We start from the raw sequence: 21,468 nt of genomic DNA on the forward strand, positions 1-21,468 counted from the left end.
CAAATGCTCCTCGAAAATCGAAGAGCCGATCTTTTTCGAATCGTCATGTTCCGCCGTTTTACCGGATCCGGATAAAGATGCCGGATAAGGTTGATGCTGCCAAGCTTGCCGCCGCATCGTCCGGCATCCCACCCATGCGCCTTCCGGTCGAGTACAAGCATGCAAATGGTGATGCGGAGTGGAGCATATTGGAGCTACAGGGAGAGCTGATCGCAGACTCGAAAGCATCATTAAAGCTAGGCCAACTCCAGTATCAAAAGGTGACTCAAAGTAGTCTCGAGATGGACGACTGATATGTGCTCGTGAGCATGTGTGCACGTAGGGTGTTCCAACGCTGCTCATTGGCACGCACTTGCTGGAAGGAAAAGTAGTCAAACTGCCCAAGCCCATGGCTATCATGCGAAAGAAGGCGAAGGAGGTCAGCGCAGACGATACCGACACAACATCCACTGCCTACACCGTCGTGGGAATTGCACGCAAGAAACTGGTGTTCAATTCACGGCCGAAACCAGTGGTCGACCATCTTTCGAGTTAATTGAACGTTGTGGCACCCCTTGCTCCACGATTATACTGCGGCGGCGGGAATCGAGCATGCTTCCCATGTCTCCGGAACCCAGTTAAAGCGGAAGGCAGGGCAATGGACGACGGTGATGGAGAGACGCTCCGATGGCTCAGGCACACTCCCACCGCCACTGGAGTACGTGCGGTGTTGCTTGTGTGGAGCGTTGGCGTCGACGTTCTGTAGTTTCACCGTCAGTTTTCCATTCGAATGTGAACGTGATGCCAAAGTTCAATGCAAAAAATGTCGACGAAGTTATCGATGTCCTCAACGCGACGCTACTTAGTACGATCGTCCCCAAAGAATCCAACACTTGGCGGGTTGGCCACTGATGAAGCACTTGACGCCGTCTTCCATCGGCGCCGCGTTGTGTTCGAAGGGCAAGCACAAACTCTTGGCCGCGACACTCGTCGCCGTGTTGTCCGCTTCACCGTCTTCACCAAGGAGCGCGAGCGATTCGTCACGGGATCGGGCCTTGACCTGTTCTTCCCATTCCTTTTCGTTACAGAATGGCGTGAGGACCATGTTGCCTTCGGCAATCGTCTTGACAAAGTCCTTCCATTCCGTCACAACCTTGATGCGGCTATCGCGCTCGGTGCGCGCGCGGGCAAGCATATCCGCCTGGATTTGCTCGAGGAGCGCGGGGATCTTGGCGGCCAACTCGTTGATTGGAATGTCGACTTTGTCGTTGTTGTCGCGGCGGACAACGCGGACCTGCGACTTGGCGAGATCCTTCGGGCCGAGTTCGAAGCGGAGCGGTACGCCCTTGAGCTCCCAGTGGTTGTACTTCCAGCCCGGCGTGTAGATGCGGCGGTGGTCCACTTCGACACGTACGCCAACCTTGTGCAGAATATCGTGGAGCTTGTCACCTTCGGCAAACAGCATGTCCGTTTCGTCCTTATCCTTGACGGGGATCGGAATCACGACGACCTGGATGGGCGCGACGCGGGGGGGTAGCACAAGACCCTTGTCGTCACCGTGGAGCATGACCATCACCCCGATCGAGCGCGTCGTGAACCCCCACGAGTTTTGGTACGGGATGATCTTCTTGCCTTCATCGTCTTCGGCAGAAATGCCAAACATACGACCAAAGTTCTGGCCTAAATGGTGCGACGTCGCAGCTTGAATGCCGCGGCCCGTGCTAGGAACAAACCCTTCGATCGTGGTAGTGTAGTCGGCGCCGGCAAACTTTTCGACTTCCGACTTCTTGCCCTTGATCATAGGCACAGCAAGCAACTCTTCGTATGCGCCGGCGTAAAAATTCAAGATTTGCATCACTTCGGTCGCCGCGCTTTCTTTGGTCGCGTGGGCCGTGTGGCCTTCCTGCCACAAGAATTCACGCGTGCGGATGAACGGCGTGGGGTTTTTGAATTCCCATCGCACAACGTTGCACCACTGGTTCAAACGAAGCGGCAAGTCGCGGTGCGACCGGATCCAGCTCTTGAACGCGGGGTACATGATGGTTTCCGACGTCGGGCGAATCGCGATAGGTTCCTTCAGGTCCGTGTCGCCGCTCTTGGTGACCCACGCGACTTCGGGCGCAAACCCTTCCAAGTGGTCCTTCTCGCGGTTCAACTTTTCCGACGTGACAAACATGGGGAAATAGCAATTCTTGACGCCGATTTCCTTGAACTTGCCGTCCAAGTACGCCTGGATGCGCTCCCAGATCTCGTACGACCAAGGTCGAAGCACGTAGCACCCCGATACATCGTAATAGTCGATCATTTGCGATTTGGTGATGACGTCCGTGTACCAGTCGGGGAAGTTCTCCTTCTTCGACCACACCATGCCTTCCTTGGACTTGGTGTCCTTTTCCATCTTGTCAGGCTTCACAATCGTGTTCTTTTCCTTGGCTGGAGCCTTGGATGCAGCGGCGCGCGGGGATGTTGCTTGCGCGACGGACACAGAGAAGTCGACAATCAGGGGTTCATGCGCGTAGTGGCGCACAAACTTGAGCAAGTCGGCAGGTGTGATGGACACCGTCTTGTCGTTCTGGAGAGGATGGCAGTTGATTTTGTCGGCGTGGAGAAGGGATTCGTCCAACACCAAGCGGACTTGGTTCTCCGTATCGTTGAGGACAGCCAGCGGGGACACCGACCCTTGCTTCACTTGCAACACTTCGTGCAACACGTCTTCGGTGGCAAAGCGCAAGTTGACCTTGTTGCTTACCAATTGCATCTTCTTGGCCAATGTCTTGACTTCGACGGTTTGGGTCGCCGCAGCACAGATGAGGAAAATGCCTTCTTTCTTGTCCTTCAACACGAGGTTCTTCGTGAGGGTACCAGGCAAATGGCCAACAACAGCCGCCTGCTCTTCCACCGTGAAGGCAGGCACGTGGTCTACTGTTTCCAACGGAATTCCCAGAGCATGGAAAGCCGAGACGATCTTCTCGGCCATGGTGCTTATCAGCCAAGTTCAGGAATGGTGCTGCCGCCTCACGCTTCTGTACTTCGTTGGTTCCTTCGAACTTCGATTTTCCCACGCTCTGATTGGTCATTCCCAACGTTCAACCTTCCCCTGGGTGGCTCGGGCGCACCACAAGATCACAGGGGCACGACAAACATGGTTGTGGAGGGGCAGGGTGTGCTCCTACAACAGCCACCAGCGTCGTGCCTGGGTTCTCTCGGGCGCACGCATTTCTCCATGCGTGGAGGCTGTGAAGCAACCGTGCCTCTCCATAAGGTGCTTGATTGCAAAACGATGAATGGTTCTCGATTCTGTGTACAAAGTGTGCTGGCAAACCAGGGTCTCTTGCGGCGCACGAACGTGGCACTACGTAGGAAAAATAGACGTGTGCGCAGTACACTGCGCTCTGCCTTAAAGCGAAGACCTTCAAGGCTACGTCGCAAGATGTGTCTGCCACCCCACTTGTGAACAAAAGAAATGCTGCACTCACACGAATCAAGATTATCCGGCTTTTATCCGGATGTTGATCGCATACCTCGTGCGCATTTGGAAATTCCAGCGCCCACGATGGTCTTCCTTGGCCTGGCATCGATCGTGTTCGGCGTGTACACGATGATCGTGCTCGTCTCACGCGTGTTGTTGTGTGACATTGACCCAGGTCACGACTACGTGAAGCGCCATGCGCTTACTGGGCTCGCTTGCATCTGGCTGACGTGGGACGTCAGCAACTACCTGTGGTTGCGATGGATTATGGAGGTCGTGGCTGTCGCAAACGCCGTCTCGTGCCACTCGATGGTCATTCGAGGCTACGGGTACACGCGCGTGTCGCTCCACGACAAAGTTGCCATTGTCACCGGTGCCAACAGCGGAATTGGGCTCGAAACGGCGCGGCAATTGGCGCAACAAGGCGCGCACGTTGTCTTCGGTACATGCCCTTAAATATTGATCGAGGCTTACAAGGTTTGTAAAACCAGCTTGCCGCTCCCAGGAGCGTGCCGAAGCCGCCATCGCCAGCGTTGCCAAGTCAGTCGGGTCGTCTGCGAAGTTGCAATTCTTGCAGGTCGACCTCGCGGACTTGAAATCTGTCCGTGCCTTTGCTGAAGCGTTCCGGAAGACGAAGTTGCCTCTTGACATCTTGGTCAACAACGCTGGCGTCAACTTTTACCAACGCGAGTACGTGCATTCAAGATATCATGGGGGAACTCGGTACTTCACGAACGGGTCGGTAGCGTGACTGTCGATGGCCACGAGCGAGTGTTCGGGATCAACCACTTGGGTCCTTTCCTGCTCACGAACCTTCTCTTGCCGACGCTTCTCAAGTCGCCCGCTCCGCGCATCGTCAACGTCGGCTCGTGCATGATGAAGGTACATGTCGTTCGAATCTGTGCAGAGTCGAATGGCTCATGTATATCGAGCAGTTTGCTACATCCATTCCATTCAACGACTTGAACGCCAAGAAAACAAACTACGGCAATGGCATTTACACGTACTGTTGGACGAAGCTGGCCAACTACGTACGTCTCGATCTCCTCCATCATTCGCATCTCTAGCGCGCTTGATGAGCTTAGTTATTTACGCTGGAGCTGAACCGTCGCTACGGCGGCAAACACAACCTCACGGTATGTCGCCATCTTGTCGCGCAGGTCTTGATCGAATGCGTGGTGTAGGCGACGTGTGTGCACCCTGGCCTGGTCATCACCAACATGCAAGACAACATGCAACCAGCCTTTGCGCTTGCCGCCAAGTACTTGAACGTACTGCGACCTCTCTTTCAGCAAACAGCCGAAGTCGGTGCGCACTCGGCTGTGTTTGCCGCCATCAGCACCACGCTTAAGGGCGGTGAATACTTGGAACGGTGCCAAGTCGTCGAGCCGGCCCCTGCTCTCAAGAACGAAAAGGACGCCAAGCGGCTGTGGGACATCAGCTGCAACCTCGTCGACGTCAAGTCCAAGTAGACATGGTGGGGCTTTTTCATGCGATGGTCGCAGTGTTCCGCAATAGACTCGGTCACGACCACGACGTGATCTAGGGCATAAAGATTCAATTTTCTCGTGCAATCACTTCTGTGCTATTTATACCCCAATAGTGCCTTTGTCGGTGCGAGTCTGACGCCAACATGCTGGCAGGTTGGACGTGGAGTTCTCGATCATGGAATGTCCTTTGGATGTGGGCTATGATCATTGGCATCCTCGACAGAGTGCATGGGACGAGTTCCTTCCCGAACCCGACGCCTCAAGGAAACTCGTGGGGGCCATGCAGCGACGCTATCGAAGCTGTTGTCACCCAAGGAGACGGCACAACCCCTGGCTCGTGCATGTCTTGCGACCCCACCACCAACAAGTGCGCGCCCAAGTGCCAACCCTTGCTTGACACGTTGTACCGAGCATGCGATGGAGTGTTTACTCCACCCGGTTCGTATCTGCAGCAATGGACCCTTCTCTCACAACTCATGGATGCCTTGCCAAGCAGATCTGGCATTCGACCCAGCCAAGGTCATCTCGGGATTCTGGGGCGACGTGCAAGACAAAATACGCATCTCGGTTCAACGATGCGGTTGCAATAGCACTCCTGGATTCCATCCACTCGACTTGACAGTGCTACTGGCGATGGTAGTCGTGACTTTGGTTTCGATATAATCCATGGTGTGTCGTACGTCATCCGCCACCCCCTTTGTCCATTTGCACGGACGTTCGTTGCAGGACAATCAGACGGCGGTCTTCAGCTCCGATCGCATTCCAGAGTTTCCTTGGCGTGCGTTGAACAGGTCGTGCGGCCCCACCTTGGAATGTTGGCGATATCGCAGTAAAGGAAGATGCATGGACGGCGGGGTCATCGCCATGTTGGGGGGGCTCAAGCTTTCCCAGTCTACAGCCACACATAACTTCTCTTCAAGTCGTTTCGCTAACGTAGGATACACACGTTAAGTTTGCTTTGGCAGGTGTCTTGAACTTCGGAGACGCTGCGGCTTGCTGGGCCTGGCGCTCTTTTCGATTTCGATACCGCATCATGGCTTCGCTGGCAGGTCTATCAAGAATAAATTGGTGAGAGTGGAATGAGTGAGGGTATCGTATACTGGACAGGTTTTCGAAATTGCCGGCTATCGTAAATTGGTGTCAACGTCGCCGAGTCCAACTGAGGCGATTGCGGAGTTGAATCGTGACCGCTCGAGACTTGCGGGCAATCGTCCAATGGAGAAAGGATCGTGTGATTGTTGTCTGGCGTACTAATTTGCCGAAGAACAGGAGGGTTGTACAAGACGACATCGGCTGTGTGCACTTGAACAGGTCGTCGAATGCGTGTTGGGGACGTGGCTCTGCGACTCGATGGTGGCGACAATGGCGGACCCCCGTCAAGCTTTTTCGACTGGGCCATATCATCATCGTTTTGATCTTCAAACTCATCACTGGCGTCATCTTCGTCACCAGCGTAGAATTCAATGGGAGATTCTGTGGATTTATCCGTGTTGGTGAGGTCGGTGGCCATTGTTTGAGCGGAGGATTGATCGATGCTGCTACTGCAACAGCCGTTGTTGGTGCTGCTTCGCCTCCGATTGCTGGATTTCCTTGGCCCGCCGAGTTTCGACGACGCGGATGTCGTGCGCGCCGGTCGAGGTAGGGGAAGTTTTGCCGGTAGAATGTCCTGTCGGGATATCGAAAACATCTTGGCTTGCATCCCGACAAAGAGGTCTCCAAACGAGTTGATAAAGCAGAGACTTGTTAGAGGTGTCGCCATCTGAACTTCCCGAAGTAGCGATTTCTGCTGGTCCCAAACCTTGAGAGTCATGTCAAAGCTGGTGGTGACATGGAGATGGAGGGGGTCGCAAGAGTCGGCAGCCGTGACAAGGGCAGCATGGTTCACTTCCGACGTCACAACGAGAGGCTTCAACACACCATTGGTACAGTATCACCAACCCAGTTGGGGGGTTTAGCTACATACCTCAGCGTCGGCAAAGTCGACGTAGTCGACGCGGCCGTCTTCAAATCCACATACGACAATCTGAGAAGCCGGAGCGACGTGGATGCATGTGGGGTGGTCGCCCATTGCGAGCGATCCGACTCGCATCACACGTGGAGACATGCGCCAGAAGCAAAATGTCTTGTCCATGCCGTACGTGACAAGCAATCCAGTTGAAATGGCCGTGAACGCAACGAGCGACACTGCACTAGAATGTGCTTGCTGAACTGGAGCTTCGTCCAAGCTACCATGTGAAGTGGCACTGAAGAGGAGCTCTCCTTTGTCGGTACCACAAACAACCCACGCATCGGCCGTCAAACAGTCATTGCTATCGCCCGTGATGCTGCTGCCTTTGCGAATGAAGTCTACGATTGAATTTAGCCGTCTGCGCGAGGCAGCTTGGGAGTGGCGCGGCTTTGCGTAGAATTGTGGCACGACGAGACACACACCAATGCATTTCACCGTCCTGTTGTCGACGTCAATGACGTGCTGAGGCGTGACGATATCTTCGACGACGTCGAACACCAAGATGTGCTTGCGCATTAGGATGTACAACAGGTCGCGGTACGAGTTGAATGCCACTCCGACGACATCTTGGGCGTCCTCAGGCACGTACATGGTCGCAGGTACCGCCATGTCGGTGCCACCATAGATGCGGATGCTTTTGTCCAGGCATATCGATATCACGTGGTTGTCATGATGGCTGCTCGACAGCTTGCGCTGCTCAGTGAGAGCATCTGCGACGACGCGCATGGATGGCGTCTTGTATGTCGAATGCTTGAGCATGGCAGCTTTTACGTTGGCGGGTTTGACATGACGCATGGGCTTGGACGGTGCCGTCACATGTGTCAGAATTGCGATAGGTGACGCCAACGTCGAGTGCTCCTTGAGCGTGTGCTTGAGGGTGAGGAGCTTCATAGCTTGGCGAGCTTGGCAAGCAAACACGACGGGGTTGGTGTGCGGCACCACAAAGAGAGAAGACAGCGGCGTGTCTAGGCGAAGCTGATGGACATTCCGGAGGAGATCCAAGTCCCACATGCGCATCGAACTATCGAGAGAGCTGAAGACCATGACATCGAGTGAGGAACACTGCAAGATGTACGAAAGGGTGTGACCTGGACATCAGTAGGCCAGATAACGGATCCAGTACTAGAGACGTGACAGTCTTGGTGTGCTCCTTGAACACTGCAACGGTGGAACGAGGATATATCGTGACGACGTAGATCGACCCATCCATACAACTCGCCACGATGGACTTCTTCTTGAACACGAGAAAGTCCGTGATTGCGCCGCATTTGCCTTTCACGAGCTTCTTGTATGTGTCAACTAGGGTTGCGTCCGAGAGATTGTATACGAAAAGCGTGTTGTCCGAAAGGACAAGCAGTCGGTTCGCATCGGCGTCGATCTTCATGCGTCGGACCCACGATGTGCCAGTCTTGTTGAATAGTTCCAGTGGTGCCACTTGGTATGACGGGTTTCGAATTACATGAGCATCGTCGTATCTGGTGAAAACAGGTGGATGATGCTTGAGAAGATGTGGACCTACCCTTCAGTGTCCCTGCCGCGAAGGAGCCACGCACTGCATCCATCGATACCACCCGAGATGATTCGATTTCGCGGCTCGTCAAACACGAGGCACAGAATCGTGGCACGATGCGTGAAGATGCTGGCGAGCTCCACCAAGGACTCATCGTAAAACCGAAGAGAGCCGTCCAGCGCACTCGACATGTACATGTTGCGCGATGATATGTACTGAATCGTTTGGATCAAATACGATGTTCGGGCTGGCAGGGTCACACTACGGGTCTCGCCTTCGGTGTTCCAGAGTTTGATCGTGTGTTCATCTGTGGACCGGGACATGAGTGGTCACTTTGAGCAAAGAGCGAACCTGTCGTGACAAAGCAGTTGGCATTCGGGTTGTAGCAGTAAGCGTTAATGGGAGTCTGGTGCATCATCTCCCAAGTTTCTTCGATCACAGCGCCTTGCATGTCGCCGCCGAAGTCCCGCGCCTTTTGCGCGGGGGGATTTGGAATCGGTTGCTTGACTTTTGAAACCGTCTTCCGGAAAAGAGCATTCATATCCGGATTTTCGCCGATTCTCATTTTGTGTGTCGTCTCGGTGGCATCGGATCGTCTGCCGGGAGCTATGGGCCGCTGCCGCAACTGCGCTCCACCGCACTCCACAGCGGAACTCCCCATGATGATAGTTCATTCGGCTTCACCACTGCCAACGACGCATTCTCAGCAATTTCAGTTTACATTCAACACGAGATCATCAGGTGGCTATAGTAGGTTAGTTGTCGCACCAGAGGAATCGAATAGTGAGCGACCTGCTCGAGCTCGCGAATTTGCTTGAGACGAAATCCATGGGTAATGTCATGCATACGCACGTCAAAGCAAAGACGAGTGTTTTGTATGAACAACGTTGAAGCTTCGCCGGTTGTCGACGATGAAGCTGCTATGCGTTCCAATGGCAACGTTTGCCAGCCGCTTGCTACTGAATCGCCGCCGTCAGAGGCGCTGCTTTATTGTCGCACGCATGGGGTGTTCCGCGAACAATTGAAATCTCTGCACCACGGCCACAACGTTTACACTGGTCGAGAAGGCGGCCCGAAGCCTCGGCCGCGAAACAACCAGCCTCGGACCTCACACTCAGAAACCATCCCATGGGCAAAAATGTTCAAGTAGAAGCCAGCCACCGAGGAAAAGTAGGAAAAGCATCGTGCAAATCTGGTTACACTCCCTTCACTGGACGAGAATATCTCCACCTGGGGAGCTGTTATGCTAACCTCCACGGGGAACACCCATGGAGGCTGCTGCATGGATCCAGTCCATGCCATTTGGCCGTACCTCCATACAAATGCACCCCTCTCGGCAACTGCGGCGCCACGCATCCACCGGTCATCGTCGCCACGTCGTCCAAATCGTCCGTGCGCTGCACCTTATCCTGTGATACTGACGGATAACTTTGTACAGTACACCATCACTTTTGTGATACCTGATGAAATATATGATGAATATATCTAGCTTCGTCGGGGCGTGACAAGTGGCGCTCGACACAGCTACTTGAGCAGCATGATGTTTAGAGCGCTGGTACATATATACATGCCTTTATGGAGCGCCCCTCGAGACGCAAGGCGATGGTCGACCACCGCCAACCTTTTCGAAGCTCCTGAAACGCATTAAAATTGCAATATTTAGTTGCGTAACGGTAATCCGGTTGTATACGGGAATTTTGAACTTCAACGAAGAAATTCCTCCCCGACCACCATCACCAATCTGGACGACCAAGGTGCGTGGACATGTGGCGGCGCAGGCAGCGATGGCACTGGCCTGTCTTGATGGTTGATCTTGCGTAGGAAGGATGGAGCAAATCTTCTTCGGCATGCATGTTCGCGTCAGTCGGATGTTGTCCAAGCTTGCGGGTGGAAAGGTACGTTGGGCTTGTTCAGAAGGCAGTTGACAATGTGGACAATATCATGGATAGACGCGCGTTGCCGTGGAGACTGCGCTGTTCGCAACAGCAATGACATTCTTGATGATCTTAGCTGTGCTGCATGTTAACTTTGTCAGGTATGTGGGGTCACCAACAGACAGGTCATGACAATGTTCACATTCAGCACACATGGGCAACATGGATGCTTCAGGCAATACATGCCTCCAACCCTGCCGCCGCTCATGCGAGTGGGCATTACATCCGATCCGTTGCCGTGGATACACCCGTTCGTACGTACCACGTCATATCTTGTCATGATCATCCCAGACCGTCTCGTAGGGATTGCTCTTCCATCGCGTGTCGGCCAAACCAAATCGCAACTCGTTCGTGTTTGCGGTGCACAAAGGGCTTCTGTCACTTCTCGACTTTCCTGACACTAACTTCGCCGGTCCCGTGAACGTGACCCTGGTCGACGTATCCATTCCGAGCTCGAGCGCGTGCTTTGGCATCAAGCACGTGTTCGACCAGTCCCCCGCCTGGACGTTATTCCTCGACAAGTTTGTCGGGTACGACACCATCGTGATCAACCAATTCGTCCACCTTGCGAACGGGAACGGGTACCTTCGCCACGAATTCTCCAAAGACGTGTACAATCTCAATTACGCGACGGAGTTTCAGGCCACGACTGCGACGGTAACTTGTTCCCCGATGACTCCATGCCGCCGCATTACGTACTATTGCATGTAGCTGCACTCACGTATGGCATTCAAGCTTGGCATCTTGTGTACGACGCTTTTTCTCTTCTTCAGTACAACCACGTTGGTTTCGTTCATCCTGCGAGAAACCCAGCAGCGCATGCTCCGCTTCACGCGTACGTTGTTCATCCGGCTTACAGGCACCGGTCTGCTTCATAGCGCTCTCAGCGACGGATGTAGTGTCGCTGCAGCACCACATTCGCCATCGCATGCCGTACCTCAAGCTCGTGTTCAGCCACATCATCGAGTCCCTCGTCTTCGTTCCCATCATGGTGCAGACCCTTCCAACATCGGCGTTGTCTGACTCGACCTAGGTCGGGATGCTCTTTTTCCTGTTCGAGTTTTTTAAAGACCGGTTGCTCGCGTTCATGATCATGTCTGTCGTGTGGCTGTGCGAACTCTATTCGGTCATTTGGTACGCTGGTTTGCAAGAGGCACTTGACATGTTTGTGCTCGGTCTCATGCGCTTGAATGTTTCTAGCGTCCGCACCTGCCTGTCGCTCACGTTCTTTCCGCCCGTGTTTTTAAGCCTCTTTGCCCTGTTCCACGTCTACTTTTTCAGCTTTCCGTTTGGGTTTTCCTACGTGGCGCTGTGGACAACGACGGCGTTTTTGGCGCAGCAGATGCTGTTTTTCCTCAACCGGTTCGAACTGCCCGCGCTCCGCGACGGCGTCGTATCGGCACAATGGCCGCGTCAGTTTGTTTTGTCGTCAGGTATGCACGGTGCATACACAGCCGCGTAAGAAATACGTGGCTCACAACGTTCTGGTGTGCAGGCGATGCAGTGAACTAGGAGCACACGAGCAAAGTTATCCAGCGTTACCACCTCGAATCGCCGTGGGCTGCACAGACACCAGTTGATCCCATGCGATTTGGACGAGCTCCGTGATGGCCAAAGGCAGCGCCGCCGCGGCGTCCACGCACGCAAACAACTCGTACGCGGCGTATCGATGGCTATGGGTTAGTGCGCAGGATGAAATCGGCTGTTGTTGGACTATGTACTCCATTCGTACCCAATGACCCAAAATTCACGGTTGTTGAGCTGGACACGGGCCGTGGCCTGCGTGATGGGGTGGCACAAAATGGGATCGGGGCGGAATTGACTCCACCGCGACGACAACAGACATGCGTCGCCTTCGTCTGTATTCAGCTCGTGGTCGTCATTTAAGTGCAGGGGGTCGGCGACTCGTTGGACCAGGTCGTGGGGCTGGTCGACGACTTTCGCGCGCAGCATGTCATGCATTGTCTACGGGCAGTACATCGATTGCACTCACATGATGAATCGGCAACGCTGAATGTACCTGGGCATAGGCGAATTCACCCCGCAAGCGAGCCACATGCTGAAAGAAGAGGTGCCTCTCCGGCCCTTCTGAGAGACTCTCGACGGAAGATAGGACTGATCTCCCAACGATGTCGTACGCCACCACACTGACGTGGCCTGTAATGGTTGCATGTGGCAGTGGAAGGGCCGCCTGAATTGCATCCAACACATACTATTTGCGTTCTCGTCAATTCCTTCCACGCGACGATGATGAAAAACGGAGTGGACGCACGGAATGGGCTTGGTCAGGTGCAGTGACCGCATCATCCACGCAACGAGAGAGCATGCAAATGGACCACACCTATGTTGAGTCTGCATCAAAGGGCATTGCCAAAGATACCGACGCTCAAGGAGTCGCGACGCGCGCCCGGAACAACGAGCAGTTGAAATCTGTCGCCGTCAATGTAGATGGTTTCGTACGAAGGACCATGGCCGACGAAAGAGAACCATTCAAACACAAGGCTGGTTTGAGGCATGTCCAGTTCAGAGTAAACCACGTCCGACCTGTAATGTATGAGGCGACGGCAGCGATGGCCACGACGAACCTCCAAAGAATCACACGTCCGACGCAGTTCGTCTTGAATCCGCCGTAAGGAAAACATCGAGGCTAGAGCATGCATTTACGTACGACGCTGGGTTGAGCTGCGAGGATGCCGTGTAACGTGGTCTAATGGATTTCCATGACAGGAGAAGCAATGGTGTTCAGTGAGTCGTACGAGCGAGTCGAAGGGAAGTTGGATGAATGGAACGCTCTGCGGAAACAGCACATACATCGTGCATTCTGCCACTTCTACCAGCGAGGGTGTTAGTGTCCATGGCTTCACATCTGTGGTGGGATGGACCATGGTCGAAGCGACGAAAGAGTGCCTCAAATATTGCGTCCAGGCGATCGGGCGACCAATTGGATAGCTTGGAACCTCGTGGGCCGCATGCAGCGCAAATGACGCGCATACTGCGTTGGGCAAATTCAACCATAACTGAAGTTGTTGTTAGCCATGTGGGGGATGTCTGAAGGAGGACCAAGAGAACATCGCTATCGTCGACGTAGGCTGCGTGGACGTCTGGGGTCATCGACGCTTGCGCAATGCATTCGTGGAAAAGAGTTCTGCACGCTCCTGCAGATGCAGCTAGCATTCCTCGCAGCCTCAAGATAGCATCGTTGCTTGCATTGGTCGAATACAGCAGGTTGTCTTCGCCCTCGCGGTGGGTCACGTCAAGGAACACCGCTGTGAACGGCATTTTCGGTGCAATCTTTATCCGGATATTGCATTCATGCAACAACAACCAATGGATTTCGTCCATATCCGGACACGACATCAACATTGTTGCACAGCAGCAAAGAGATGGCGAAGAAGGACAAGAAATCGGGGGCTGCCAAGAAGGAGGAGAAGAAGGCGCGACAAGAGCTCAAACAGCAAAAGATAAACAAGAAGAAAGCGTCGAAGGAAGCAAAGGATGCCGGCGAGGAAGACATTGAGGCGATCTTGCAAGAGTTCATGAAGAAGGACGCTGCCAAAGTCGCCATTACGATTGTCCCATCGCTGCAGCCGTCGCCGCGTGCAAACTTTTCCTTGAGCTCCATGATTAACGGCGACTTGCTCATGTTTGGAGGCGAGTACTTTGACGGCGAATGCAACGTGTGCTACAACGAGTTATACCGATGGAACATTGAAGCGAACGAATGGAAGCTAATCTCGTCACCAAACACGCCACCGCCACGGTGCAGCCACCAGAGCGTCGTGTACCGGGACCATTTGTATGTGTTTGGCGGAGAGTTTGCTACGGCCGATCAATTCTACCACTACAGAGTACGATGCGCCAAAGTCCACGACAAAAGTATGATCTTCATATCGACGTGTGCAGGACTTGTGGCGCCTCGACCTGAAGACCAACTCGTGGGAATGCCTCGATGGCAAGGGCGGACCGTCTCCTCGCAGCGGCCATCGTATGACTGTGTGGCGCAACTACCTCGTGGTGTTTGGCGGATTTTACGAAGCGGCCCGCGAGACTAAGTAAGCCTGGTCCTTTGCTGCCCCTTTGAATGCTCATGTGATATGATGCAGGTGGTTCAACGATCTCTTCCTCTTTAACTTTGCCGATCTCAAATGGAAAAAGATATCGTTTCCAGTGCACAAAGCCACTCCCGCGCCACGCAGCGGCTGCCAGGTTCGTCCAGAGAAAGACTTGACGGCCTTGACACATTGCCATCCAAATGTAGCTCGCAGTGATGTCCTCGAACGATACGATTTTCATGTACGGAGGATATGCCAAGGTGAAGAACGTTGGGGAGAAGGCCGAAGGCAAGGTGTATACCGACATCTGGGCGCTGCATATGGGCCCGATTATCAAGTCGCAAGACCCTACTTGGGAAAAGGTTGGTGCATGTCATCATGGCGCTGCGACATGCACGCCGATGACGCTGTCATGCATGGCTAGCTGTCGCGAAAAGGCCACGCACCGTCGCCCCGAAGTGGCGCGACGATGACAGTGTACAAGAACCGCGCGATTCTGTTTGGCGGTGTGTTTGACGAGGAAGGTCGGCGCCACGAGCTCAAGAGTGTCTTTTACAACGACATGTTTGCGTACGACATGGAGCGGAAGCGGTGGTACGAGTACCGCCTTCGCAACAAAAAAGAGCCAGGGGCAAAGCGCCGGAGGATGAAGACCAAGGTCGGCGATGCTGTCGATGAAGACGACGAAGGCGACGACACTAGCGAGTCAGACGTTGCAAGCGACAACGAAGGCAGCGATGGAGAATCCGTAGGCGACAAAGATCATCTCATCAATGGCGTGATGAACTCTCGATGGCGTAGGCAATGGAAGAAGCAAAACGGCTCAATCAGTTTGGCTACGTCGGTGCGGACGGCAACATTGTATATCTCGAGGACGACGACGAAGAAGAAAAAGACAACGAAGGGGATGGCGAGATGCCAAAGTTCCCGACCGAGTTGGCGGATGACGAAGAGTCCAAGGACGAGGAGGCCAACGACGCGGTCGTGGAGCCCGTCGTGGTCGTGCCTCCAGTGGCTACTGAACAACAAAACGACGTTTTTCAAACAGATAAAGAGCAGCCGCCGCAAGTGGCCGTCCGCATGCCTTTGCCTCGTATCAATCCGGCGTTAATTGTACGAGGCAACACGTTCTTCGTGTATGGCGGTGTGCTGGAAGACGGCGATCGGGAAATTACGCTGGACGACTGCTGGTCCGACCCCGTTGAATTGTAGAGGCGGCGTCGTGTCAGGGGCTGACGAACGTGCGATACCGTAGGTCTCTCGATTTGAAGCGCATGGACGAGTGGGTCGAAGTGTTGCCAGGCACGATGGCCGAGCAGCTCTGGAAGGGCGAAGTGAGCGATACCGAAGACAGCACGTACGACTCGGATGATGACGACGACGAAGAAGACGAAGAGTTTACAGAATACATTGAGCCTGTCGACGAAGGAGATGAGGCCGACAAACCGCCGGTAGTTCCCTTGTGTGGTGCATATTAGTTGCCGCCGAATTGCATTTTCGTCATGTTGACGCAGGCACCGAGTGAGGCAGCGCTAGCCGTCGCCCGCGGCATTGATGTTCTCGACGGCACTTGCGAAGAGACCAAGAAATCCAAAAAGAAGAACGACCGGTACCACATTCGTTCGACAGGGTGCGTTGTGGATGGATGGCTCATGGAGGAGCATGGCGTGGCGCACTGTAGAAAAGCGATTCGACAAGAGATTGAAACCTTGCAGGACCAGCTGCAGCTCGCGGACGAGACTCAAACGCCGCTGCCCGGGGAGAACCTGCGTGACTTTTTTGCTCGCACGGCCAAGCATTGGGCAACGCAAGTTGCGCAGCTCCCAGATACGTTCGAGCGGCAGTTGAGTGTCAAAGACATCAAACGCGAAGGATTTGCCCTCGCCGAAGTGCGGTACAACGAACTCTTGCCCAGTACGTCCCGCCTCGGCACCAAAATTTCGCAATGTCGTGACGGCGCCTTGGTAGTTTTGGAGCGGCTGAATGAGCTCGAAGCCGAGCAAAAAAGAGCCGAAGAGGACCAAAAGGACAAAAAGACTGCCAAGAAAGGCGGCCGCGATGCGTCCAGCCGGCGTTAACGTTTGTTCTAATTCACTTGGCAGCACTAGAACACCCGTTAAGTTGGCAGCAACCTCCTTCTCTTTTAGAATTTCTCCCACGGAGATAGCGTGTCAGAGCAAGTGTCGTTGTGGCAGATCTGGATGGATGCAACTGCGCCATGGTCTCGTCATTCAGATATTTATACCTATGCGAACAACCGGCCAAAGAGCGACGTCGGTTTGTCCGGCACGAGAAACTTCATCGGCCGGTCGTCGCCGAGGAACCGGGCGACGGTGTCTTCAAATGCGATAGCGGCCTTGTCGTCTTTGGACGCGATCACGGGCTGGCCCATGTTGGACGCATTAAGCACTTGGACGCTCTCTGGGATGACTCCAACAAGGGGTAGCGCTAGCATTTCTTGAATGTCCTACATACCACCATCAAGAAACCAGGAGGACGCATAGGATCAAGCGCGTACTTCGACAGAGAGGCTGTCGTCATTGGCGGCTCGTGCCGCATCGTAGCGGTTGATGAGCAAGCGCTGTATGACGGGCGATCGGCCTTGTTGGGCTCGCAACGACTTGCTCGCAATGAACCCGATCATCTTGTCCGAATCACGACATGATGAAAGCTCCGGGTTGGTTACGATAATTGCCTCGTCGGCAAAGAACATGGCGTGGTGGGCTCCAGACTCGATCCCGGCGGGGGAGTCGCACACAATGTAGTCGAACTGAGTCTTGAGCTCGTCGAGAACCTATGTTTGGACATCAGGATCGGAGAAGAGCTAGTGGGGACGCACCTTGGCCACACCATCCTCAGTCAACGCAGTCTTGTCGCGAGTTTGACTTGCAGCGAGCAGTGACAGCTTGTCCAATCGCTTGTCCTTGATGAGCGCCTGGTTGAGGCGGCAGTTGCCGTCGATGACGTTGATAAAGTCAAAGATCACACGGCGTTCGCACCCCAAATGAATGTCCAAGTTGCGCAGGCCAATGTCAAAGTCAATGAGGCACGTGCGATATCCCAACTGCGCAAGACCGAAGCCGATACTGGCCGCACACGTCGTCTTGCCAACACCTCCCTTGCCAGATGTTATGACGACGACACTTCCCTTAGGTTGACTCGTTTGCATCGCAGGAGTGCCCAAACCCACCACAGAGCTCACGCATCGCGTCGACAACGCGGCGGCGCGCCATGTTTGGTGTCGGAGCAACATGACCAATATGACGAGCGGACCTTTCTTCCTCCCATAATTGATATATCCATTTCCAAAGGATGTATGCATTACAACATTTCGAAGGTTTATCCGGAAGCTTGCGATCATGAAAGGATGTTTTCCCGCTGCAGCAACATACTCCATGGACGGAAGAACCGCAATCACCAATGTCGTCGCAACTGCGGTGCTCTTGCGCGAGGAAGGTAACCCTCTGGGGTCGTAACCCCCACCCATTGAAGCCTATTTGGAGGGCATTCGTTTCGCATGAACCGTCGTCCCTATCCCCATGCGATCTTTCAAAATATCTTGGGTTTTGTAAAGCGAGATACGGGCGAGACAAAACTGCCCTTATTGAGCTCTGATTGGTGTGAAAATTTCTCCGAATGTTTCGGGGCCAATGGCATCGCGACGTCGGTTACGCCCCTTCGATCTTTGGCAATGGAAGGGTAATGAGGTGTCGGTCCCAAGAGCTTCACAGCCCAAAATCCGCTCAAGCTCTCTCGACCTTGTGCCGCCGTCTCACACAGAGCCCAAGCTTGAGGTACGTCGAAGATAGCTATGCGTTTACCAGTGACCTCACGGCCCACACACAGAAACATGATCCGTGCCGCTGCCCTCTTTGCCTTCGCTGCCGTCGCGGTGGCCAACCCTCCGCAGTATTCGGAACCTACGCCTGCGCCCTACACCACTAAACCCACTGAGTACACCCCTGTGCAGCCGACGCCCAAGCCAACTCCCGCACCCACGTACTACGTCCCCCCAATGACTCCCCCTCCGCCGTTCGTACCTCCTACTGAAGACTCGTACGGCCCTGCACCCGAGCCAGCTTGCACGTCAACGTACAAGCCTAACTCAGCCAAGTACCTCGCGTACACGTGCTCATCGTTGTACGCAACCGCGTCCAAGTGGGCGACCAACAACTGCAAGGCGTACTACCAAGTGACCGCTGGTTACGACGACAAGGCGTTATACCAAGCGCATTTGTGCACATACTGGTCGCAGCGAAGTGTGTTCCGCGTTGTCACGTCGTGCTTCATCGAAGCGCACTTGCGCAACGAATTCATCACCAAGTATGGCAAGGACGGTCCGGGCAAGTGGTTCTGCAAGTACTCGGCCTTTGTCAAACAAGTCAAGGACTGCTACTCGTCGTCGCTGCACTATTACCCGCTCGGAGTCTCGCTCAACACGTTGGAAAAGACGGTCGTGGCACTCAACCCGCCCGCCAAGGACACGCCTCCGTTCGAGTTTACGGGCGCGTCCGTCGCTTTGTGTGCGTACTACAACAAGGACCAAGTGTCCAACAAAGTTCAATAAAGCCCACTTCAAACGCGCTTGGAGAATTGGTTCCTGCTGCTACTTGTGTCGGCCAGCCATGTCGTTCACCGTGGAGCCGTGCAATGGCGGTTCGTCGAAGATCCAAGTATTTAACACGTTATTGATGTTTCCAGTTCATATCCTCCAAAATATACTCCATTCCCTGTACCAGGTCTATGTCGTGTCGTAGACGAGGAATGCACCGCAGTCGATCGTTCGTTGCATGCGACGACTACAACGACGCCGATGGGATGTTGGTGGCGGGAGGAGTCGGCGCCACGACAGCGCCCTGCATGATCGTGTCCAAGTCGGCTTTTTCAAGTACAGACGATACGTCCTGCCCGGCGCCATTGCCGCAGTCTTCCAGTCGATCCGTGGCGCGATCGACAATTGTTTGAACCAAAGTGTCGTCAAATCCCAGTTGGTGCGCGTCCGGTAAGTTTAGTCGGCTACAAATAACAGCATGAGAATATATGAGTTGATTTTTTCGTCGCGGTCCATGGGGACCTTGGAGAGCACGGGAACCAGTGGAACGAACGCTTGAGACGGACCCGAGACCCAACGAGAAAAATGAAAAGGATATGGGCACGCACCATCCCACTTGAGAGAACCAGTCGGACACCGTCGCTGTTTTGTACTTTGTCACGAGATGCAGAATGTTTTGAACCGCTTCCAGTCGCATTTTCTACAAGCCAATTCAAGGCACGTTCAAGTGAAAAAGCTTTGACTGGAACGTACGAGGTTGTCAAAGTGTTCGTCGCCTTGGTTGTCTGTCACGATGGCTTCATATCGCGCGAGGACGAGCGGCAGGAACGCGGCACAAACTTGCATGTGCGGCGAGTCGCTTAATCCGCCGACGCCGATGCCGAGCGAGTGTGCCGCGCCAAAGCCTGTCGACAGCGACACCAAACTGCTGCACAAACTCGCGTAACTCAGGCGTTCTCGAAACCCCACGTCGTTTAGATGCATTTTCCCCTCTACATCACCAACACACTTGTCAAGGATGTGCAGGTTGGAGACGAATCCGTACCTTGAAGCGGCGACGACAAAGCTTCCGCGGTGGCGCGAATGCCATTCAGACAAAGTTCGTCTACTTTCGGGTCGCCCTTGTTGGTCAAGAACGACTCAATGCACTGGCCCATGGATGTCAGTGCACCTTGAGCTGTGACGCCCAACGGCACGGACACTGAGAGCATAGGATCAATGATCACTGCGTCGGCGACAATGGGCGTTTTGGTGAACGAGAGCTTGGCCTCGGCGCCTTCGTCTAATACCAATGCTTCCGTCGACATTTCGCTCCCGCACCCAGCCACAGTCGGCATCACGATCAGTGGAGCGACTTTGTGTTCGATCGAGATCGGGCCAGAGGCCAAGTCTTCCGCATTGCCTTCGTTGAACATCAAGGCAGCGATCGCGCGCGACGTGTCCATGACGTTACCACCGCCGAACGCAACGACACCGTTGGCGCCAACACGGCGAGCGTAGTCGCGGCCGTAGTTGATCGAGTCGATGGTCGCACAATCACGCTGCAAAGTTAGCATGAAGCAAGGAATGTTGGCCTTTTGAAGCAAGTATTGAGCGTACTGGGACCGCTTGTCAGCACCAGTATCGCGGTCACGGACGAGTAAGACTTTGCTCATGATCTTGGGAGCCACCACCGTCAACTGTTCCGACTGCATGCGGCCAAAGAGGACACGGGACTTTTGCGCAGGCAGGAGTGTCCCGGGCGCTGCGTCAAAGAAGTACCGCGGGTCAACCTTGGCCGCTGTCGAGTACGCTCGCCGCATCGCAAGCATCATGCAAATCAGGCTGCTGCGAGATTGTGGATCGACGACGAATCGCTGAGAAACCAATTCGGCGAAACCTGTTTAATTTTGTATTCGATACCAACCACGGGCACGTACTTGAGGAACTAATCGAAAAGATTCGTGAAAGTGCGATCGATTGCCTCGGCCAAGAGGCCCACCTGCAGCTTTTCCTGACGAGAGGAAAGATTGGACGTTCGGTGACACGCACGATTGGGTCTCACTCCTCGCCAAGGCACCGTCTACAGGAAATTATACACGCGACCTCCGCTTCGCTCCGGTGTCTACAATTTTCTGGGCGGTTGCGTGTCGCTGCTCGCTACTGACATGCAAATCGTTCTTGTACACAACTAAGCCATGCTGAAACATGGACACTCTGGTTCGGAAAAGAGAATAATATCGTGGATATATGTGGAATAGGCTCCCATACAATTTTCAAGTATTAATTGATATCTTTGGTACCTTTCGGAATTGAATCAAATGTCCAAAATACAGTGATCCCCCAAGTTTTGCAACACTTCAAGAATATACGTTTCTGAAGGCAAATAAAGAAACAAAGAACTAACAAGAATTCATTTTAAGAGACCATTGGATGCAGTTATTGATTAAGTTGAGCAAGGTATTAATTTATACCAGTTCGCAAACCTTGGGGGA

The 21,468-nt window shown here is 54.0% G+C and overlaps 10 protein-coding genes across 17 annotated transcripts; 5 read left to right on the forward strand and 5 right to left on the reverse strand.

The window, feature by feature from the left end:
* Window positions 1-77: 77 nt before the first annotated feature.
* On the forward strand, window positions 78-820 carry H310_05793 (hypothetical protein; the record flags this gene model as incomplete). The annotated part of the gene is made up of 2 exons (XM_008870617.1): window positions 78-260; window positions 323-820. The coding sequence occupies 2 exons, from the start codon at window positions 78-80 to the stop codon at window positions 533-535; spliced, it is 396 nt and encodes a 131-aa protein (XP_008868839.1). The 3' UTR covers window positions 536-820.
* On the reverse strand, window positions 790-2,962 carry H310_05794 (proline-tRNA ligase). The gene has a single exon (XM_008870618.1). The coding sequence runs from the start codon at window positions 2,954-2,956 to the stop codon at window positions 842-844; it is 2,115 nt and encodes a 704-aa protein (XP_008868840.1). The 5' UTR covers window positions 2,957-2,962; the 3' UTR covers window positions 790-841.
* A 533-nt stretch (window positions 2,963-3,495) lies between these two features.
* On the forward strand, window positions 3,496-5,026 carry H310_05795. Of its 2 annotated transcripts, XM_008870619.1 has the most exons (6): window positions 3,496-3,890; window positions 3,940-4,138; window positions 4,195-4,330; window positions 4,384-4,479; window positions 4,534-4,584; window positions 4,633-5,026. In XM_008870619.1, the coding sequence occupies exons 1-6, from the start codon at window positions 3,533-3,535 to the stop codon at window positions 4,918-4,920; spliced, it is 1,128 nt and encodes a 375-aa protein (XP_008868841.1). In that variant the 5' UTR covers window positions 3,496-3,532; the 3' UTR covers window positions 4,921-5,026. The 2 variants fall into 2 exon arrangements, with proteins under 2 accessions (XP_008868841.1, XP_008868842.1); XM_008870620.1 differs by having other exon boundaries at window positions 4,384-4,584.
* A 24-nt stretch (window positions 5,027-5,050) lies between these two features.
* Window positions 5,051-8,950, reverse strand: H310_05796 (hypothetical protein). Of its 4 annotated transcripts, XM_008870621.1 has the most exons (7): window positions 8,808-8,950; window positions 8,466-8,763; window positions 8,035-8,421; window positions 6,902-7,979; window positions 6,039-6,844; window positions 5,885-5,989; window positions 5,051-5,830 (listed from the first exon to the last, which is right to left on the reverse strand). In XM_008870621.1, exons 1-7 carry the CDS (start codon window positions 8,905-8,907, stop codon window positions 5,620-5,622), a joined length of 2,985 nt encoding a protein of 994 aa, XP_008868843.1. In that variant the 5' UTR covers window positions 8,908-8,950; the 3' UTR covers window positions 5,051-5,619. The 4 variants fall into 4 exon arrangements, with proteins under 4 accessions (XP_008868843.1, XP_008868846.1, XP_008868845.1 ...); XM_008870624.1 differs by having other exon boundaries at window positions 6,902-8,421; XM_008870622.1 differs by lacking the exon at window positions 5,051-5,830 and having other exon boundaries at window positions 5,837-5,989.
* A 1,229-nt stretch (window positions 8,951-10,179) lies between these two features.
* Window positions 10,180-12,156, forward strand: H310_05797 (hypothetical protein). Of its 3 annotated transcripts, XM_008870627.1 has the most exons (11): window positions 10,180-10,210; window positions 10,278-10,351; window positions 10,406-10,491; window positions 10,539-10,644; window positions 10,694-11,047; window positions 11,102-11,111; window positions 11,164-11,225; window positions 11,290-11,381; window positions 11,424-11,524; window positions 11,591-11,823; window positions 11,886-12,156. In XM_008870627.1, the coding sequence occupies exons 2-9, from the start codon at window positions 10,283-10,285 to the stop codon at window positions 11,479-11,481; spliced, it is 837 nt and encodes a 278-aa protein (XP_008868849.1). In that variant the 5' UTR covers window positions 10,180-10,210; window positions 10,278-10,282; the 3' UTR covers window positions 11,482-11,524; window positions 11,591-11,823; window positions 11,886-12,156. The 3 variants fall into 3 exon arrangements, with proteins under 3 accessions (XP_008868849.1, XP_008868847.1, XP_008868848.1); XM_008870625.1 differs by having other exon boundaries at window positions 11,102-11,225; XM_008870626.1 differs by having other exon boundaries at window positions 10,406-10,644; window positions 11,102-11,225.
* H310_05798 lies at window positions 11,919-13,441 on the reverse strand (the record flags this gene model as incomplete). Of its 2 annotated transcripts, XM_008870628.1 has the most annotated exons (9): window positions 13,273-13,441; window positions 13,147-13,220; window positions 13,059-13,097; window positions 12,976-13,007; window positions 12,775-12,934; window positions 12,663-12,731; window positions 12,411-12,602; window positions 12,123-12,355; window positions 11,919-12,063 (listed from the first exon to the last, which is right to left on the reverse strand). In XM_008870628.1, the coding sequence occupies exons 1-9, from the start codon at window positions 13,403-13,405 to the stop codon at window positions 11,919-11,921; spliced, it is 1,077 nt and encodes a 358-aa protein (XP_008868850.1). In that variant the 5' UTR covers window positions 13,406-13,441. The 2 variants fall into 2 exon arrangements, with proteins under 2 accessions (XP_008868850.1, XP_008868851.1); XM_008870629.1 differs by lacking the exons at window positions 13,059-13,097; window positions 13,147-13,220; window positions 13,273-13,441 and having other exon boundaries at window positions 12,976-13,032.
* A 300-nt stretch (window positions 13,442-13,741) lies between these two features.
* On the forward strand, window positions 13,742-16,585 carry H310_05799 (hypothetical protein). The gene is made up of 10 exons (XM_008870630.1): window positions 13,742-14,238; window positions 14,294-14,442; window positions 14,494-14,596; window positions 14,649-14,804; window positions 14,867-15,190; window positions 15,244-15,632; window positions 15,698-15,893; window positions 15,957-16,051; window positions 16,124-16,356; window positions 16,411-16,585. The coding sequence occupies exons 1-10, from the start codon at window positions 13,774-13,776 to the stop codon at window positions 16,518-16,520; spliced, it is 2,220 nt and encodes a 739-aa protein (XP_008868852.1). The 5' UTR covers window positions 13,742-13,773; the 3' UTR covers window positions 16,521-16,585.
* Window positions 16,586-16,629: 44 nt separating this feature from the next.
* On the reverse strand, window positions 16,630-17,707 carry H310_05800 (septum site-determining protein MinD). Its single transcript, XM_008870631.1, has 3 exons — window positions 17,282-17,707; window positions 16,961-17,236; window positions 16,630-16,909 (listed from the first exon to the last, which is right to left on the reverse strand). The coding sequence occupies exons 1-3, from the start codon at window positions 17,693-17,695 to the stop codon at window positions 16,688-16,690; spliced, it is 912 nt and encodes a 303-aa protein (XP_008868853.1). The 5' UTR covers window positions 17,696-17,707; the 3' UTR covers window positions 16,630-16,687.
* A 437-nt stretch (window positions 17,708-18,144) lies between these two features.
* On the forward strand, window positions 18,145-19,293 carry H310_05801 (hypothetical protein; the record flags this gene model as incomplete). Its single annotated transcript, XM_008870632.1, has 2 exons — window positions 18,145-18,236; window positions 18,289-19,293. 2 exons carry the CDS (start codon window positions 18,145-18,147, stop codon window positions 19,007-19,009), a joined length of 813 nt encoding a protein of 270 aa, XP_008868854.1. The 3' UTR covers window positions 19,010-19,293.
* On the reverse strand, window positions 19,064-20,873 carry H310_05802 (hypothetical protein). The gene is made up of 4 exons (XM_008870633.1): window positions 20,040-20,873; window positions 19,748-19,986; window positions 19,603-19,694; window positions 19,064-19,458 (listed from the first exon to the last, which is right to left on the reverse strand). Exons 1-4 carry the CDS (start codon window positions 20,806-20,808, stop codon window positions 19,242-19,244), a joined length of 1,317 nt encoding a protein of 438 aa, XP_008868855.1. The 5' UTR covers window positions 20,809-20,873; the 3' UTR covers window positions 19,064-19,241.
* Window positions 20,874-21,468: the final 595 nt, after the last annotated feature.

The sequence above is a fragment of the Aphanomyces invadans genome, assembly GCF_000520115.1.
Source record: "Aphanomyces invadans strain NJM9701 unplaced genomic scaffold supercont1.10, whole genome shotgun sequence".
Lineage (NCBI taxonomy): Eukaryota > Oomycota > Saprolegniomycetes > Saprolegniales > Verrucalvaceae > Aphanomyces > Aphanomyces invadans.